The sequence below is a fragment of the Aquarana catesbeiana genome, linkage group LG03 (assembly GCF_042186555.1).
Source record: "Aquarana catesbeiana isolate 2022-GZ linkage group LG03, ASM4218655v1, whole genome shotgun sequence".
Taxonomy (NCBI): domain Eukaryota; kingdom Metazoa; phylum Chordata; class Amphibia; order Anura; family Ranidae; genus Aquarana; species Aquarana catesbeiana.
Genome location: NC_133326.1, coordinates 277,984,516 through 278,005,433, shown reverse-complemented (window position 1 = coordinate 278,005,433; position 20,918 = coordinate 277,984,516). Strand labels below are relative to the sequence as shown.

The window sequence follows — 20,918 nt, the reverse complement described above, 5'->3', positions numbered from 1 at the left end:
TAAGCTGTTAAAGCCATAAATGAGTTGAAAATTGAATGGAAATTCTTGTAGATTGTCAGGTCTTTCTTTTTCGTATCATTAACTGTGACACGCAGTTTTGTGCTGCAATCTAATGTGCCTGATCCAACATGCTGGATTTTTTATTTAGAGAAATTGAAACAAATGATGGCACAATTACGTATGCCGTTTTCGATCATCAGAATGCTTGGTTTTCTACTCGTCTATGGCCAGCTTTAGTAACACCAACTGTGCCAGCTTTTTGTTACCCTGTCCCAACTTTTGTGAGATGTGGTGCCGGCGTCAATTCAAAATTCTTTTTTTTTCCTTAAAATTGTACATTTTCTCGTTTTAAACATATGATATGTTTTATTTTTTCTATTGTGAATAAAATATAGGTTTATGAGATTTGCAAATCATTGCATTCTGTTTTTGTAGATTTTACACAGCAGCCCAACTTTTTTGGAACTGGGTGTTATACATGGTTGATTTGAGAAATGTTGGCAGAGTTTTATGCCTAGGGATACACACAGTGCATATCCAAATGTAAACATGACCGTGACTTGACAAACATACCTAATAGTTTTTTTAAAACTTACAAAAAAAAAATCAAACACAGTACAAACATCAACTATTTCATAATGAAATGATAGGCACCATGTTTATTCAGTCCACATGTTGTCTTTGACAACATGACTATGAATCAGAGGTAAATTCACGTTAAATATTGTCAAAATAATAAGGGAAGATGGGGGGGGGGGGGGGGGCTGCCAGCTTTATCTCTTACTCCTTACAGTAAGTCAGGCTATATCAAGGGCTTCTGCAGCCCTATCAAAAGGGTGAACATGTAAAAAAATAAAAGTGGGTAAATCTGGCACCTTATATTGCCTACTACCCAGAGGGGATTATAGTTTAATATCCCCCCCCCCCCCCCCAAAGTACAGATTTACTTTGCTTTAGATCTAATATTATGGTTTTCTTGACAAATTCGAAAATAGAAAAATGTAAAAAAAATCCTGCTTCAGAGTGAAAGGAAATTATTTTACACTTTATTATTGTCAGTACTCAAAATACAATCTTTTGTAAAGTCAGGTAAATAAGAAATATTGTATATGAATATTTTATATTTTTACTGTCAGCCTGCAGTTTAAGCTCCAGGCTCCTTTCAACTTGTTTTTCTGTTGATCCTTACCACATGTAAAAATCCTATTTACAGAGCTCAATAGCTAAAGCCAAAATTTTCATACAAGCTACTGGAGGTCTTAGGTGAAAGGAAGAGTGCCTAAAAGGGAAGTATTTCTGTTGCATATTAGGTCATAGTATTCATGAGAATCTGTCATGCATTAAATATATATTTGTACAACCTGACAGGTTATGGTGAAGTGGGCCAAATGGAACCAAAATAGCCTCCACTATCCCAGTGCAAAGTACAGTAGAGCCTTCTTAGGACAGAAGGTATTTACACATTTCATTCCATCACAAGTCCCAAAAGTAAGGATATGAGGTCTCATTTTAGGCTAGTGGATGAAGCCATGGAAATAAAATCCCGTGTACGTGGTACACACAGCTACAAAGCATTTGTTTTAAATCTGAACACAAAGTAAAATTGACTGAAAATTATTAGTAGAATTCCATGAAAAACCTAACTACTCTTAAAAATACTTCCTCACCCCTTACCACCTACTCTGACTAATTTGTATAATAAAGATGTACATACCTACCTAATTTTAGCCTGGTCCGCTTGACAATGGCTGGTAATGCATAGTAGCAGTGAAATAACCAATAGGCTCCAATGGCCCAATTATACCCAGATCACGTGATCAGATCAGAGTGGCCTGGAAAAAGGTAAGTATACACATCTTTCTTACACAGGTTAGTCAGAATAGGTGTTAGAATGTGGAAGGGAGCATTTTTAGGAATAGTAGGTTTTGCATGGAATTCAACTTTAAAGTCATATGTGTTTTTCCTGAATATCACCGGGTTAAGAGTATGAATGGCAAAAAACAATCAGCTGTAGTAGAATCTAAGATCTACAGAGTTGACAGGGGTTATTTGACATTCACAAAGCACAAACAGAAGCTGCAAGCAGCAGTAAACCATTCATCACGAGTCCCCACCCTGAAGACAGCTTACAATGTCAATTTTCTGCCAATCATGCAGACAATTTAGGTGGAAGCCAATTAAATTTAAAGAGGAACTGAACTGAAGTTGTTCCCAAAAAAAAAAAAAAAAGACAGACAGGACTAGTCACCAGCATTGCATGTGGGCTCCCTGCAGCTGCTCTTTCCCTATTACTGACTTACCATGCCTTGTAGAAGCAGGGCTTTGATTTTTTCATGTCACAACCTCCTCCTGAAAGGATAAAGTGAGCAGCACAGCTGTGAAATTACCAAATCTCATGAGACTAGCTGTCAGAGGCAGCAGTGCCTTAGAGCGTACACTGCAGATATACAGCTATGAGGCTGTAAGCACAGATAAAGAGCACAGATAAACTGCTATTTTCCAGAAGAAAGTGCAGGCAGAATTCAGAGTATTGCTTAGGTACAATTACAGTTCTAAATGTCCCCTATAACGTTTTAAGTTCATGTTCACTTTAAAGGAAGTGTGTACTGAAAGAATATGAATGCTGTCATTGGTGACCTCTTTCTCTACATACGTATTGACTGGCTGTCATGTTAATCTAATGGCTTCAAAAATTATAGGAGACAAAGACTAGTATGCAGGTCAGGAGTTCAACTTTACTTTGACTTTCTAATCTACAATTGTCCTAGGTCAGTCACTCTGAAAATACAAAGGCCATAATATTCCTAGGAGGTCAGCAAAGGCAGCCAACATATTTCTTGCAGCACAAATTTTCTTTGAAGTACATTTTTTTTGTTTGCGGGATCACCTAAACCCACATTAAATTTACAGATCAATAGTTTGCTGTAAAGCTCTAGTTTTGTCCAACCTTTTTGGATATGTACCAATCATATTAAAGAACTACTAAACTGTAAAATCTGTAAACAAAAATGCTGACAGAAAGCAAAGGACTGGTCACCATTATTGCCTGTGATTTTCTTTGTATAGATCTTCTTTCTTCTACTGACTTTCCATGTCTTGTTCTGCAGGACATCTGTGTGGAGACAGCCATCACCAAATCACAATCCCAGACATCTCAAGTCTCCCGGAAAGTGCGGGAGACTCCCGCATTTCTGCGTTGGCTCCCGCACAGCTGCAAGAGCCTCACTATCTCCCGAGAATGAGCGGTGCGGCAGCTGTCTCTCCTGCTGTGCCCCGATCATCCCCAGCTTCTCTGTGTACTCCTCCCCCATCCCCCTCCGTGTCCTTCTCCGCCCCCCCTCGTCTCCAGCAACCGGCTCCCCACCAAGGAGATCGCTCCTGTGTCCTGTGATTACTGAGCAGAGTAAACTGTATTTACTCTGCTCAGTTTATGAATGGACAGGAGCCTCTGGCTCCTGTTCATTCATCTTTAGTGCTGAGAAAGGGACTGGGGAATGTGTCCTCAGTCCCTTTGTCTGTCTCAAAGGGGAGATGTCAGGGGTCTGTTTGACCCCTGACATCTCACCAAAGCCCCCCAAAAATAAAAAAAATGTAAAAAAAGAAAAAAAAAAGTGTAAAAAAAAAAAAAAAAAGCATTGTGAAAACTACTGACACCGTCCACTGCCACCCACTACCCACCCACTTCTCCAGAAGCACTGCGAAAAAATTTTGAGAAAGTGATTTAAATAATATTTTGCTGGGGGGGGGGGGTTGCGGGCGCGAAGCGCCACCTCCCTGATATTAGTTTTTGCAGGAGTGCCTAGGCACCCCACACACACGGCACAGGAGTGCCTAGGCACCCCACTTACCAAGAAGTGCACCACTAATTTTCGTGAGTAATTCGAGAAAAGAAACATTTAAATCTTTCAGTGACCAGCCTAGGCAAAATTAAGATTTCTGGATGTTCCCTAAAAAAAATCTTCATTTTTTCCAGTTCAGATCCACTTTAAATAGCCAATACAGATGCTCTAGAGGCAAAGAATAGCTGGAACAAAGCTTGACTTTTGCTGCTTTTCCTCAGTTGCATATCCACAAATCTACTAATCATTTTGGAATGTTGTTTCCACCAACTGTATCCTTTACTTAAGCATTTCTTATCATAAACCCAGTTTACCCAAGTTTACTTTAGTTTCTGTATACACAGGTTAGAATCTGCTTGAAGCAAGTAATGTGAGTGAAAGCAGGATGAACTGGTCTTTCAATGTGGTGGTGACTGATGTGAGGTAGGTGGCTAAATCATGATAAAGGGTGGGATGCAAGACACAGGGGGAGATTTACTAAAACTGAGTGTAGAATCTGGTGCAGTAGGTGTGCAAAATCTAGTGCGGCTCTGCAACGAAACCAATCAGCTTTTATTGTCAAAGCTTAATTGAACAAGCTGAAGTTAGAAGCTTATTGGCTTCTATGCACAGCTGCACCAGATTTTGCACTCTCCAATGTTAGTAAATCAACTCCACGCTGCCTATACATAAATATATTAAAAAAAAAGAAAGATTGCTATGCAGAGTTTATGGAGAACTGTTTAATTGCAAAATGTGTATGCTTTCGTAATCAGTCTGCTTTGCCATGCAAACACAAGGTTGCTTAATGCGGGATATAATAAGCCTCTTCAGTTAAAAGCAATTAATCACATAAGAGCACTTTAAATAATGTAGACATCAGGCATCTAGCATTCATCAAGCAGAAAACCTGGTGCAATATAATGGGAGGTTTACCTGTTATGCAACATGAATTACGAATGCAACAAACACAATGGGTGTTATTTACGAAAGGCAAATCTACTTTGCACTACAAGTGCAATGCAAGTGCACTTGGAAGTGCAGTTGCTGTAAATCTGAGGGGTAGATCTGAAATGAGGGGAAGCTCTGCTGATTTTATCACCCGATCATATACAAGCTAAAATGCTGTTTTTTATTTTCCTTGCATGTCCCCTTTGAATCTACAGCAACTGCACTTTCAAGTGCACTTGCAGTGCACTTGTAGTGCAAAGTGGATTTGCCTTTAGTAAATAACCACCAATGCTACACATTTTAATATAAAGGCACTAATATAATTAACTATTCTTATATACTAATGTCTGTTAATTTCACCAGTGCACAGTGCAGTGGAACACAGATGGGTGGCCTTTGCTTTGTTGTGAAATGATGTTTTGCTACATACTTTTGCTGCCTTTGTGCTACTTATTTATGCAGCATATACATATACAGCCATTGCAGCTCATCTTTGTTATTTTTTCTTTAAAGGTTAAGATCTTGAGTGTGAAACACTCTGTTACAGATGTGTATGCAAATGGGACACAAATTTGTACTTACAAGCTTTATCATCTGACAAAAAAATTATATTCCTGCCCATCCAAACCTGAGATTTAGGTTGGGTTCACACCTCCGAGCGGAGCGGCTCACAGCAGGGGTTCGGTGCGTCTCTGTTCACTGTTTTAGGTCCAATTTTTTGGCTGAATTCGGACCTGAAATGAACCAGAAAATGCACAGGACTCCTGTGCAATTCACTCTGCAGGCATCCCGGAGCTGTGTGAACCGGCTCCATTGAGAGCCGGTCACAGGCTTCTGACATGCGAATTGGATGCGAGGAAACCCACATCCAATTCGTAATAGTGTGAACCCAGCCTTAGACAGCCCTTCTAGACAACCCAGCCAGCCTGGTGACCTGATTTTTATCTACTGCAGTTAAACAGTACAGCTTGGTCACCATGCCCACAGACTGATCGTTCACCTCTCTGCTCTGTCCTATGTTCAATATTTTCTTTATGATTGCATGTGCATGCAAGAAACTGTACTGGCTTCAAGTGCTGACCACCCCTCTCTCCCAGTCTGATTGCTGCCATAAAGAGTATTACACAATCAAGCCTCCGGGTACTTTCAATAATTGCGATCAAAAATATAATACTGCCTGGAGCTTGCATGTTCCCCCCGTGCTTGCGTGGGTTTCCTCCGGGTACTCCGGTTCCTCCCAAACTCCAAAGACATACTGATAGGGTAAATGGCTCCTGTCTAAATTGGCCCTAGTATGTGTATATTGACTATGAGTCAGGAACCTTAGATTGCAAGCTCCTTGAGGGCAGGGACTGGTGTAAATGTACAATATATATATATGGAAAGTGCTGCTTACATTGACAGCACTATATAAGTACCCATAAAAAAATTAACAAAAATAAAATACAAATTTAACAAACTGCATTTATTGCCATTTAACATCTTAACATTCTAGCTATAAATCAAAATGCTGGATAATGTACTACTGGGTAATGGGAGTATTAGGCTTAATGTACACTACAGCTCCTAAACTTGAGTTTAGGAGCTTTTTTGCATTTCTTTTTGGCAAAGCTCCTAAACTCAACTCCTTAAAAGCCTATGGGGTTGATTTATAAAGGTGAATAGGCTGTGCACTCTGCAGCTGCAATTGCTCTAGAGCTTAGTAAATGAGTTAAAGCTTCACTTTACAAAGAATATCCAATCACCTGCAAGGAAAATAAAAATAAAAAAACAGCACCTTACCTACCCCCCACATCAAATAAACTTATACCCCTGAATTAATTCAAGTGATAGTAAAGCTTCAACTTTTTTAATCTAAATCATAAAAATATCATACTTATCTGCTTTGTGCAATGGTATTGCACAGAGCAGCCTCGATCCTCTTGTCCACAAAAGCACGATACCTTCTGGATGACTGTTCCTGAATTCTATAACAATAATATGCTGGGTCCGCGACTCCATGACCCCCTACCCTTATTTACATTTACTGTTCTTACAGCAAATCTGAACAGGAAATAATGGTAAGAACACTTTTTAAAATCTTGTCTCCATCCTGTTCTTTTCAAAATGCCGATATTCCTTTCAAGTGACCATGCCATGTTACCATTTTACTTTGTATATATGTCTAAACGTAAATATTGGAGGATTACCAGGACTAGTCATACATTCTTCAGGCCATTTTACTGAAAGAATACCTAAACTGTTTTACAGGCCATCTTTTCCCCACATACTAATATCTAACCATGTAGTACTGATGCCAGTCCTGAGTTATGACAAACCGCACACAAAATAAAATCTGGGCATGGCTAGGGGCAAAGCAAATTATATTATGGCTGTAAATGGTGGGCATGGCCTTGTCTATAAGACCACTGATGAAGAAATAGCAAATATACATACACATGCATTTTTTAGTCTTGACAATCTTCGAGGTTAGTAAAGACAATCTCAAATTACGGATCTTGAGAAAATGTAAAGACCAATAGTACACTATATTCATAATATGTTGAATACAATTATTAATTGTATAGCTGCACACCTTTTATGAATCATGAAACCTATTGAACTCCTTTCCTCTTATCTTGTGTCATAAACTACACTGACATAAAGGAACCTGTCAATCACAAGACTTTCAATGGAACTTGCAATTCTTTGACTCCTGGGCTAAATACAGTACTAGTTTTGAAGTAGTGATTTTTAATCCATTCTGCTTCGCTGCAAGTAATGTCACTGCCCTGGAACTAGCCTCTGACCAGGGATCCAAAAACAGTTTACATTTGAGGCTTCTCGCACATGTACTGTATTTCTGTTCATGGCAGATTACTCTCAATGTAGCTGCTATTTATATGTATGTCATAGGATTATTCAGAGCCTACTGTAGTATGGTCTGTCTTAAAAAAAAAAAAAAGGGAAATTGCTTGTATAACAAAACCCTTTAGGAGCAGCGTAAGCATCTGTCTAGCCATTGGTGATCTATTAACACACACATTAACACTTTTTTTTTTTTTATAGCAGTGTATAAGTTGCCCAATAGAGGTAGACTTGTTTAATGTGATACTGTAAGAGGTATATAATCTATGCCAGGGATATGCAATTAGCAGACCTCCAGCTGTTGCAGAACTACAACTCCCATGAGGCATAGCAAGACTGACAGCCACAAGCATGACACCCAGAGGTAGAGGCATGATGGGACTTGTAGTTTTGCAACAGCTGGAGGTCCACCAATTGCATATCTCTGATCTATGCAATTGAATGTTACACATTTCTTTTGGCCCCTTGCTCTGATGAGCTGGCCTACTGGCACAATTTAGAAGGAGGTATTTGAGTTTCAGCACTATGAGGATGTGTCGGAGCTTTGCCTGCTGGTACAGCTCATCATTAAGCCTTATCTGCATGGTATTAGAAGTTACTGCACATTTTGTGCAGAAACCCTAGGTGCCTGTACTTTATGCCTACAGCAGTTTTGTGTTTTTGTTCTTCAGATAATCTCCTTAGTGAAATCACTGCTTACTACTGGTAGCTTACCCTTTCATTGGTGTCATCCCAGTTGTGATTCAAGCACATTGCTAACTACACTGTATGAGAGCTAAGTGTAACCTGCAAACATTTTATATGAAAAGCCATAATGAGTATTTGGCATGATAAATAAGTACATATGTGAAAGCAATAAAAAATACTTGGTAGACAGAATTTGTGTACTTTGAAAATAAATGCACTGCTTTATTCATTAAAGAAGGGTTTTTTAACAGTTACCCATAGCAGCTAATAAGAATACATTGTGTACCAATCTAACCTAAACTAAGTGAACTCTGATTGGTTATAGGAATTAGTAGAGAAGAATACAAACTTCTTTAAACTTAGATCAAAAATATCTTATATTATGCTTTACCACGTTTACCATCTTAGGCTTAATGCACATGGGACGTTTTTACAACCTCTCCTGAACGATTTAACTTGACAGATAGCAACCCACATTTAACCGCTTGCCGACCAGCGCACATCGGCAGAATGGCACTGGCAGACAAAAGGGCAAACAGGTATGTCCCCTTTAATAAGCGCTGTCGTGGGCGCCTGCCGCGGTCTCTGTGACCACGGGTCCCACGGACTCGATTCCCGCGATCGTGTCACGGAGAGAAAGAACGGGGAGACGCTTATGTAAACAAAGCATTCCCCGTTCTACCTAGTGACAGGACAGTGATCTACTGCTCTCTGTGATCGAGAGCAGTGATCACTGTCCTGTGTGTTTAAGCCCAGCCCCCTCACAGTTGGAATCACTCCCTAGGACACACTTAACCCCTTCACTGTCCCTTAGTGGTTAACCCCTTCACTGCCAGTGTCATTTACACAGTAATCAATGCATTTTTAATCGCACCGATCGCTGTATAAATGACAATGGTCCCAAAAATGTCTGATGTGTCCACCATAATGTCGCAGTCCTGATTAAAAAAAAAAAATATATCACAGATCGGCGCCATAACTAATAAATTAAAAAAAAGCCATAAACATATCCCCTATTTTGTAGACGCTATACATTTTGCGCAAACCAATCAATATACGCTTATTGCGATTTTTTTTTTTACCAAAAACATGTAGAAGAATACATATCGGCCTAAACTGAGGAAATACATTTTTTTGTTATATATTTTTGGGGGATATTTATTAAAGCAAAAAGTAAAAAATACTGCGTTTTTTTTTCAAAATTGACGCCCTTTTTTGTTTATAGCGCAAAAAATAAAAACTGCAGAGGCGATCAAATACCACCAAAAGAAAGCTCTATTTGTGGGGAAAAAAAAGACGTCAATTTTGTTTGGATACAGCGTCGCACGGCCGCGCTATTGTCAGTTAAAGCGCTGCAGTGCCGAATCGCAAATAGTGCTCTGGTCAGGATGGGGTAAAATCTTCCAGACATTCCGACAACAAAATCAATCGGATTTTTTCTGACGGATTTTGGGCCAAACTTCTTTTGCATACACACGGTCGCACAAATTGGTCAGAAAATCCGATCATTCTGAACGCGGTGACGTAAAACATGTACGCCGGGACTACAAAACGGGGCAGTAGCCAATAGCTTTCGTCTCTTAATTTATTCTGAGCATGCGTGGCACTGTGTGCGTCGGATTTGTGTACACACGATCGGAATTTAAAGGATTGGATTTTGTTGTCGGAAAATTTTATATCCTGCTCTCAAACTTTGTGTGTCGGCAATTCCGACGGAAAAAGTCCAATGTCCAAAAGTCCAACATGCGATCGGAATTTCCGACAACACAATCCGATTGCACTTTTTCCATCGGAAAATACGACCGTGTGCACAGGGCATTATACTTCACAGGTTATCACAGGAACAAAACAGATAGTGGACAGTTTAATTATGATCTCATGGCTGACAATTTGGATTCAGCACCTCTTGACTAGACCTGAGAAGTACCTAGCTTACTGTTTTTTGAGGGCACCCAAGCCTTTATATCATTCTCAGCTTTATGTTTGCTTGCTGAAACAATGCTTACGTATATTATATACCAAATCACACACTTGCATCCAGTTCCTGCCAATTGTATGGTCAAGTATAGCTAGTATTTAAAAAAAACAAAACACCCACAGGTTAATTTAGCCTTTATACCAGCAAACAGTGATTTTACCCAATGGTAAATGTTGGAAGCACTCATCTAAAAGTTTTCTTGTTCTGTTTCCATTGAAAACTCCCAATCATCACTGACTGCAATGATAATCCATATTCCCACCAAACTGGAGTACACTATTGCATGCAAAGAATGTTCAAAGGGCAATATACTTCAAATTCATACTTTCTCCAGTAATAATTTACTATGCAAATATAGGAGAATGAAATGCAATAAACAGCAGTTTAGATGATGTTGAATTACAAACATACTTTGCAGCCTATTCTAAAAAATCTAGTAGCAAAGGTGTATTTGCTGCCCTAGTTACACTAAAGGCCAGTTCACACCACATGCAGTCCAGTGCGTTTTTCTTCTGCATGAAAAACGCATGGAAAGTAGGTTATATGGTTTTTAATGGCATAGTTCACACCAGTGCTTGCTGTTCCAGTAAAAAAGGTAGAACATGCTGATTTTTTCCTGCACTGGACTGTACTGGAACACTGTAAAATGCATCAAGAAGGAACCTAAACGCATCAAAAACACACTGGAACACACATGCCCTTATTTAAGGTTAAGAAAAAAAGAGGGGGAAAAAAATGCTACGGAGATTTACTGGTTTTTCAATGGACCAAACACTAAATACTGTAATACTCTATGAAAGCTGTCTTGTTTCTTAAGCATATGGATAGCAAAATTAATTTGCTTCAAATAGGCAACCATGATTATTTCAACATACATCATTCAACCAGCAAACAATGCCCACTTATAATTGTTGGTTAGTTCTTAGGGTACATTAATAGTCTCAAAAAGATCTAAACCTGCAAATTTCCAACATTCTAAAGTGTAGAAAGGTCATTACAAATTTATTTTTTCTAAACAACGTAATTATATTTTTATTACACATATCAGGAATTGGTAATATCCAAGTACAACATTCTATACAGAAGAAATTTAAGAAATATTCTAAAGCAATACGTTTCTTTTTATGAATAATTAAATCACTTTGTGCTGACTAACATATAGCTAGCACTTTGTACAGTACCAAGAGAGATAACTGTGCCATAAAAATATCTCTTGTTACATCTTAAAAGCAACATATTTGTTTAATCTAACCAAATAAATACCCTTAAGAGTGCAGTGCATATAGCTTTACAAACTAAACACTTAAACAAGAGCTATAGTCATAGTATACACTTTCATTTTATATGAGCATTGTAATAGCAATAGAAATTGTATATATATTTGACAATCCAATATAAGCTTACTTGAACAATCTCCTTTCATGTTATGCCTTCTGCCTGTCTGCCCTGCATGCTTTGCAGTTTCTCCTCAGCTGTTTACTTTCAAATTCGAAGGACTACATATCCCATGGTACCTTGCTACCTATAAGCGATTCCTGTACTGACTCCACCTCCTAAAATTCCTTTTCGGAGAATTCAAGGAAGTAAATGTGTGACATTCTTTAAAAAGAAAAGCCCCTTTCACATGAGTGGACCGATGGGGACTGCTTTTCAGGCCAGATCGGACCCTTCATTTTCCTCTATGAAACGGCGGGTGTAAATGGACATGTGTCCATTTACACCCACCTACATCCAATCCGTTCCCCTTCCGTCTATCGGACCGGTTGGCAGTCAGGTGTAAACTGACTGGAAGTCATGACGTCACACATGCGTATCGCTAAGGATTCTGGATGTTGTAGTTTTAATGCGATTTTACTTTAGCGTTCATGTAAGTGTTTCTAACCGATTTAAAAAAAAAAAAAAAACATACCTGCCGAATTTACACTACTGGAAGTGGTTTTGGTTCTCTTTCATGTCATATGCTCATTTGGTGATTGGGATAGAGGAAGGAATCGCTATGTGATGTACAGAGCTTTATGGGGATTGACTGCTATAGTGGTAACAAGCATTGTTTGACTTCTCTGTTCAGAGTCACAAAATCTCTGGTAAGCCATAGAGTGTTTGGTGGAGGACACGTGGTGTTTCTACGCTTGCTTATGCATCTAAAGTGGAAACATACTACAATTTTATCCCTTGTGCTCAAGGAGTCACGGTTGTGTATTTATTATGGACACTTGGGCCTTTAACATAAAAAAATATATATATTTATCTTAATGTATATTTAACTTGTAGCATATATCACTATCCTGTTTATATAGCATGTCCTATACTGTGTGCTAGCTGCTTTTCTTACATTACATTATTCCTTGCAGCTTTTTCCTTTTGTATTTATTTCCTTTTATCTAGAGGAGGGACTCACAGCTAGGCACACTCTACTGCATGCAGGCCTGAGCTAAAGGCAGATGGATTCCAGGAAATAAATGCTACATCAATCATCTGCCCTTACTCAAGATGACCGCTGCTATAACTGCCCGGGGTGCTCAACAAAAAGCATTGAAACATGGATGAGTTTGCTTTGAATATTAAAAATTAAATTAAATTAAATTGCGTTTTCAGTTTGTGGTGCTCAATACATTGAAGTTTTACTTTAAAATGTATGGTACCCAAACATTTCTTATTCCTGATATGTGTCTGTTGTACCATGTACTTAAAAAGTATTTTGTTTCCTTTGCATTGCCTCCTTTGTGTGAAATACCTGGTGATCTTTCCAGACCCCTGCTTTCCTATTTCAAACTGACTACGCTTGGCATGGTAGAACATCCATCCCAGTGTTGTCAGTTTTCTGGCTGTGCTGACAGCACAACCTGCCTGTCCTCCAACATCCAAGACTTGTGCTGGCACATCCCCTTGCTAGGAAGATCAGGGTATTTCTCTCTCTTTGCCTCCTACTGACACAACCCCCTGAAGTCTCCACATCACACACACACAAACACACACACAGTTTCTGGTTATATTTCATTTTTAAAAGGGGCATACATTTCAGAAAAAAAACAAAACTTTTTTTTTTTTTTTTTATTCTTTAATAGTGTATTTTTAGTTTTCTTTTTTTTTTTTAATTGCGATGTGTAATGGTTCGCAAGAGAACATCCAATCAATTAATCATGAAAAACTTCTCATGCCTGCTTAGAGGGTTGTAAAGTTGCTAGCTCGGCTTCCATGTTGTGGACATAGTAGTAAATTCCACAGAGTTAATTTATGAACACAGGGTGCACACCATTCCTCCCACTGCTCTATCTTGCTCAGCTTCTTAAAAATGCTTAAGTCCGCCTTCTCTAGGAGGGATTTGTAAGAGGACCGTCTTGCAATGGAAGACTAATGTACCCAAGAACCTTTTTTTTAACTGACTGTTACAGAGGCTCCAAAACATATTTTACCCCCTGATTACAATTAGAATACACATGTAGACAACAGTAAAAAAAAAAAAAAAAAAAAAAAAAACAACACACAACAAACATGCAAGCCTAAAATAAAACAATGATTCATACAAGTTAACATATGTCATTACTTTCTGTGTAGCAAACAGCATTTTTTACCTTTCAACTATCTACAACTTGCATATGCTGGCCATGTATGTGTTGTTCAAGGAAACTGTCATTCTGATACTCTGATCACGTCAGAACTGTTTTGACTAGTTTTTTTTTTTTTTTTTTATGACTAAATTGATGAAAAAAGCAATCAGGTTAAAAATCCCCATTGCTTTTATGTCAATTATGTGGTGGCTAGAAAAACTGATTGCTTTCAGTTTACTTTAAATTGTGTGATGAACACTGAATTTTCCTGGCAAAAAGTTCTCGTGCAAAAAACGCTGGTATGGTCTGTATAGTTTGCGTGTTTACATGCGTATAAAAATTCTACTGACGCCTAGAATTGCAAGTATTCAAATAATATAATCTACCATTAGGGGGGGGGGGGGGATTTCTTTTCTGAAAATAATGACAGCTGGAACTGAATAAAAAGTGTTTGAGGGGTACCAGGGAAGGATGTAAGATTTGGCTACTTATGAGTCATGTAAAAAGATGATGCACATGTATCCTTTATTATATACTGTGTAATTGCTGTTACTTCCCAAAATAAAACAAAGCATTGTTGTGTGCTTCTGGCAACTTGAACAATTAAATTAGACCTCGAACCATAAGAATGTCGAAAAAAATGTCAACACAGAGTTAGCCACCTGGAACATCTCAAATGTTCCAATTATACTGTTAAATGAGGATAAGAACAACTGTTCCTACTTCACAGAATGACAATTATGTAAATGTTACTTGTTGAGAGCTGTCATTAGAGAACTTTGCCTTACTGGTGTAAATGGATAAATAATGGGCCATTTTAGGGGAACCAACTACACAACATATAGGGTTTTTTTTTGGTTTTTTTATACAGAAATTTGATCTTTTGGTTACTATATGCTATTTCAAGCATGAATTAAGAACAAGTGGTGACAGCAAAACAACGCTGCAGAACTTGAACACTAGTTAAGTGGTGGTGGTGGTGGTGGTGGGGGGGTAGAGAGTAAAGTCTTGTGGTTTACTATAACAGTCTGATTTTTTTTATTTTTATATTTTGCAAATTCTTTATAACAGTCTCTGACTTTTATTTATTTATTTTTGTGAACTCTTTATAACAGTCTGACTTTTATTTATTTTTTTGGGGAACTCTTTATAACAGTCTCTGATTTCTTTTTAAAAAATCTCTGATTTGTAACATTTACCATGTCAGTAAATAATGCATGGGCTGTAAATGAGAGGACTAGCAGAGTTCCATAGAAATCACACACTTTGGCCACACATTTCGAGAGCATGTGCTGCTAAGCTCACCTTCTGTGCAGATTTTGAAGGACCTTTGTTTTTGCTCCCCTTAGGTCTTCCTCTGGGTCTTTTAGGAGAAGGCTCTCCAGTTGCTGGCTCCTAAATACAGAAACAAAACTTGATATACCAGAAAGAATTTAACATGGGGGAAAAAAAAAAAAAAAAAATCTCCTACACTGCTAAATCTCAAAAGGCAGCTAAACCTTCTTTTACCATGATATACTGTAGTATTAAAAACCCTTACAGGGAAACATATGTAACCAATGTAGGAAATCCAATGATTTTGAAGGAAAGGAAAACATTTACACACTGAGATAGGTAATAAAAATTGAAGTTGTGCTCTCTGGGCTGTAACTTTTCCTAACCAAATGACATAAAGCTCATTACAATTTATATCCTGAAATAGAATAAAACAAAAAGCATGTGACCTAACATAGTAATCCTCACAATGTTGAAAGTGCATTTTATTCAGTGCAATCCAAAATAAAGGGAACTTTTCCAAACACACACATCTCCAAAACAAAGTGTTATACTTCAATATATCAAAAAAACAAAACAAGACCAAAAACAACTGTGACAAATTCTGGGCACAGTGAATGCCACCGCTGTGGAAGGAGAATGTTGTGAACTATTTTATGACATGGGAAAACACTGCAACAACACCGATCTTTTGTAAACAAGACCTTTTACTCAGGACAGGTCAGCATGTTTTTGTAAAAAAAAAAAAGAAAGAAAAAAACAAAAAAAAACAAAAAAAAAATACAAAACAAAAAAAACTACTTTGCTGATACTGCATCATGTGACTTGGTTACAACATAGTATGATAATCAGGATAAAAACACTGCCTCGCCAGTAAATCTTCATAGCCCTTTCAAAGCACTTTATTTAAAAGTCCTAGCACCGATATGAAAATTCTGTGCTGAATTACAGCACCAGGGATAGCTTTGATTGTTGAAAACTGTGTGTAAATGGATTTTCCCTCCAAGCAAAAACCACACATAGCCCATAGCTAGGCACACAGGAGCTGAAATGAAGCCATGAATGAAAGCAGGCGCAGGCAGTACACTTAGCTCAGCACAGAATTGCATGAAACGTTTATTGTGGCAGATCAACACGGCAAAGGAAGGCTTTGCCATCCAACTTACACAGGCAATCGGATCAAAGAGCAACATGCATGCCACAAAGAGGGGAATTCCCATTGTCTGCAAGGGAAGCTTTGTGCAGGGGCGGCAAGCATGGGAAGGTAAAGCCCCTCTCTCTCTCTCTGTGTGATCTCCTGCCGCTTAGCTAAAGGACAAATGAGGTCTGGCTGACCCCCTGCATGCACTGACCCCCAGTAAGGTGAACATGAACACAGAATGGGACTGGGGGCATGCGGGGAATACCATAAGGAGGACCCGTGCATACACATGGGTGACTGCAGGCATGCACTGACCCCCATAAGGAGGACACACACAGGTGAATGGGACTGCAGCATGCACTGACCCCCATTAGGACACACACATAGGACTGCAGGCAGACAATGACTCCCATAAGGAGGACACACATGGGTGAATGGGACTGTAGGCATACCAGGCTCCCAAAAGGAGGGCACTCATACAGAGGGGTGAATGGGACTGCAGCCTGCAAGGACCCCCCTAAGGAGAACATACACATGGGTGAATAGGACTGTAGGCATGCAAGGATTCCCCTAAGAAGAACATACACATGGGTGAATAGGACTGTAGGCATGCAAGGATTCCCCTAAGAAGAACATACACATGGGTGAATAGGACTGTAGGCATGCAAGGATTCCCCTAAGAAGAACATACACATGGGTGAATAGGACTGTAGGCTGCAAGGATTCCCCTAAGAAGAACATACACATGGGTGAATAGGACTGTAGGCATGCAAGGACTCCCATAAGAACATACACATGGGTGAATAGGACTGTAGGCATGCAAGGATTCCCATAAGAAAAACCATACACATGGGTGAATAGGACTGTAGCATGCAAGGACTTCCATAAGGAGAACACACACATACACATGGGTGAAAATGACTGTAGGCATGCAAGGATTCCCATAAGAACACACACATACACATGGGTGAATAGGACTGTAGGCATGCAAGGACCTCCATAAAAAAAACACACACATACACATGGGTGAATAGGACTGTAGGCATGCAAGGACTCCCATAAGAACATACACATGGGTGAATAGGACTGTAGGCATGCAAGGATTCCCATAAGAAGAACATACACATGGGTGAATAGGACTGTAGCATGCAAGGACTTCCATAAGGAGAACACACACATACACATGGGTGAATATGACTGTAGGCATGCAAGGATTCCCATAAGAACACACACATACAAATGAGTGAATATGACTGTAGCCTGCAAGGACCTCCATAAGAAGAACACACACATACACATGGGTGAATAGGACTGTAGCATGCAAGGATTCCCATAAGAACACACACACAGTGGTGAATAGGACTATAGCATGCAAGGATTCCCATAAGAAGAACACACACATACACAGTGGTGAATAGGACTGTAGCATGCATTGACCCCCCATAAGGACACACACATAAGTGAATAGGACTCTCACACACAGAGGGGTGAATGGGAGTGCAGGAGGCAGTGTGGGCTCCATTGTGTGTCATGCTGAGTGCAGGAAGATGCGGGTACTGACTTTTTGCGGTTTCCGGGGTCTCCCTCGTGCCCTCTTCGGTGACTCTTCGGGGGATGCAGGCTGCTCCTCGGAAGTGGATTGGCGGGCACTTTCCCTTGAGCTCATGGTGATTTGCTCCTCACACCCAGCGATCTGCTCTGTGCTGCACCGCGAGGATCCACACGAGGAGCCGCCGCCGCACCGGACGTCCTGCTACTGCCAGAGAAGAGAGAGGAGGAGATCGGGGGGATCTGTGTGGACTGAACACGGGGGGCTCTACACACTACACAACACTCAGCCCGACGATCAATGACACTGCTATGGGATCTGATGATTGGGACACTTCAGGTCACAGGAGGGAACTGGTGACACCACTTTCCTACATGGGGCTGCGACTTCCACTTAGCTGCACGTATAAGTATTGCGGGATGCCCACACGTGTGTGTGATTTGGGGGGTAAGGGAGGGCTTGTGTTTGTGTGAGTAGGGCATGTGATAGAAGGACGGCCCACGGATTACAGTGGGATGGCTAGAAAAAACACCTTTACCCGTGGGTGGAAAAAAGAGGAGGAGGCTGCATGAGGAGAGGGCAGGACACATGTCTCAGGAGCCCGGCGGACACACACATACGATACACAACACTACACACAGGATACACTACACACGTAGGATACACTACACACAACACTACACACAGGATACACTACACACGTAGTTTACACTACACTACACACATACGATACACAACACTACACACAGGATACACTACACACGTAGGATACACTACACTACACACAGGATACACAACACACGTAGGATACACTACACTACACACAGGATACACTACACACAACACTACACACAGGATACACTACACACGTAGTTTACACTACACTACACACATACGATACACAACACTACACACAGGATACACTACACACGTAGGATACACTACACTACACACAGGATACACAACACACGTAGGATACACTACACTACACACAGGATACACTACACACAACACTACACACAGGATACACTACACACGTAGTTTACACTACACTACACACATACGATACACAACACTACACACAGGATACACTACACACATAGGATACACAACACACATACGATACACAACACTACACACAGGATACACTACACACGTAGGATACACTACACTACACACAGGATACACTACACACAACACTACACACAGGATACACTACACACGTAGGATACACTACACTACACACAGGATACACTACACACAACACTACACACAGGATACACTACACACGTAGTTTACACTACACTACACACATACGATACACAACACTACACACAGGATACACTACACACATAGGATACACAACACACATACGATACACAACACTACACACAGGATACACTACACACGTAGGATACACTACACTACAAACAGGATACACTACACACATAGGATACACAACACACATACGATACACAACACTACACACAGGATACACTTCACACGTAGGATACACTACACACAGGATACACAACACACATACGATACACAACACTACACACAGGATACACTACACACATAGGATACACTACACACATAGGATACACTACACACATAGGATACACAACACACATACGATACACAACACTACACACAGGATACACTTCACACGTAGGATACACTACACACATAGGATACACAACACACATACGATACACAACACTACACACAGGATACACTTCACACGTAGGATACACTACACTACACACAGGATACACTACACACATAGGATACACAACACACATACGATACACAACACTACACACAGGATACACTACACACGTAGGATACACTACACTACAAACAGGATACACTACACACATAGGATACACAACACACATACGATACACAACACTACACACAGGATACACTACACACGTAGGATACACTACACTACACACAGGATACACTACACACATACGATACACAACACTACACACAGGATACACTACACACATAGGATACACAACACACGTAGGATACACAACACACGTAGGATACACAACACACGTAGGATACACTACACACATAGGATACACTACACACATAGGATACACAACACTACACACATAGCAAACACTACACGCATAGGATACACTACACACATAGGATACACAACACTACACACATAGCATACACTACACACATAGCATACACTACACGCATAGGATACACTACACACATAGGATACAATACACACATCGGATACACAACACATACATAGGATACATAACACACATAGGATACACAACACTACGCACATAGGATACACAACACTACACACATAGGATACACTACACACATAGGATACACTACACACATAGGATACACAACACTACACACATAGGATACACAACACACATGGGATACACTACACACATAGAATGCTCAACACTACACACATAGGATACACAACACTACACACATAGGATACACAGCACTACACACATAGGATACACAACACTACACACATAAGATACACAACACTACACACATAAGATACACAACACTACACACATAGGATACACAACACAACACACATAGGATACACTACACAACACACATAGGATACACTACACAACACACATAGGATACACAACACTACACACATAGGATACATTACACACATAGGATACACAACACACACATAGTTGCCAACATTGTAAAAAAAAAATTTCGGGACATTTTTTGGCTGTAGGCGGAGTCAGACTATAATTAGGGGCGGGGCATGCGTTAGTAGGCGGGGGAAAGGAAAAATGCGTCGCGTCGCTCAAAAAAATGGGTGTAGTAATAGTGGGCATGGCTTACATGGGCGTGGCTAAAATGGGGTGTGGTTAGAGTCTGAGATGAATGAGGGATGCAGGGGGAAAGGGGTAAAGGGAGAGGGATGGAGGCACAGCAGACCCAGATCCTACACCATAATAGCAATGTGTATTCCAGAGTTTAACCATCAGCAGATAAAGATACTCCATACACCTGGTGTTGGCGCTTCAATCATCCCGGCACCATGGTTGTTATGGTGTCAGGATGATTGAAGCGCATTATTTCTATTATTACATTGTAA

The 20,918-nt window shown here is 39.9% G+C and overlaps 1 protein-coding gene across 3 annotated transcripts in view; it reads right to left on the bottom strand.

The window, feature by feature from the left end:
- Positions 1–18,324, bottom strand: part of HMGA2 (high mobility group AT-hook 2) — a 136,390-nt gene extending 118,066 nt beyond the window's left edge. For 2 of the 3 annotated variants that reach the window (XM_073620132.1, XM_073620133.1), the window contains exons 1-2: positions 17,807–18,324; positions 15,135–15,224 (exon numbers count right to left, since the gene is read on the bottom strand). In XM_073620132.1, the coding sequence (XP_073476233.1) occupies positions 15,135–15,224; positions 17,807–17,911 (195 nt within the window). In that variant the 5' untranslated portion in view covers positions 17,912–18,324. The remainder of the gene's footprint in view (positions 1–15,134; positions 15,225–17,806) is intronic. The other variant, XM_073620130.1, reaches the window with a different exon arrangement.
- Between the last annotated feature and the right edge of the window lie 2,594 nt (positions 18,325–20,918).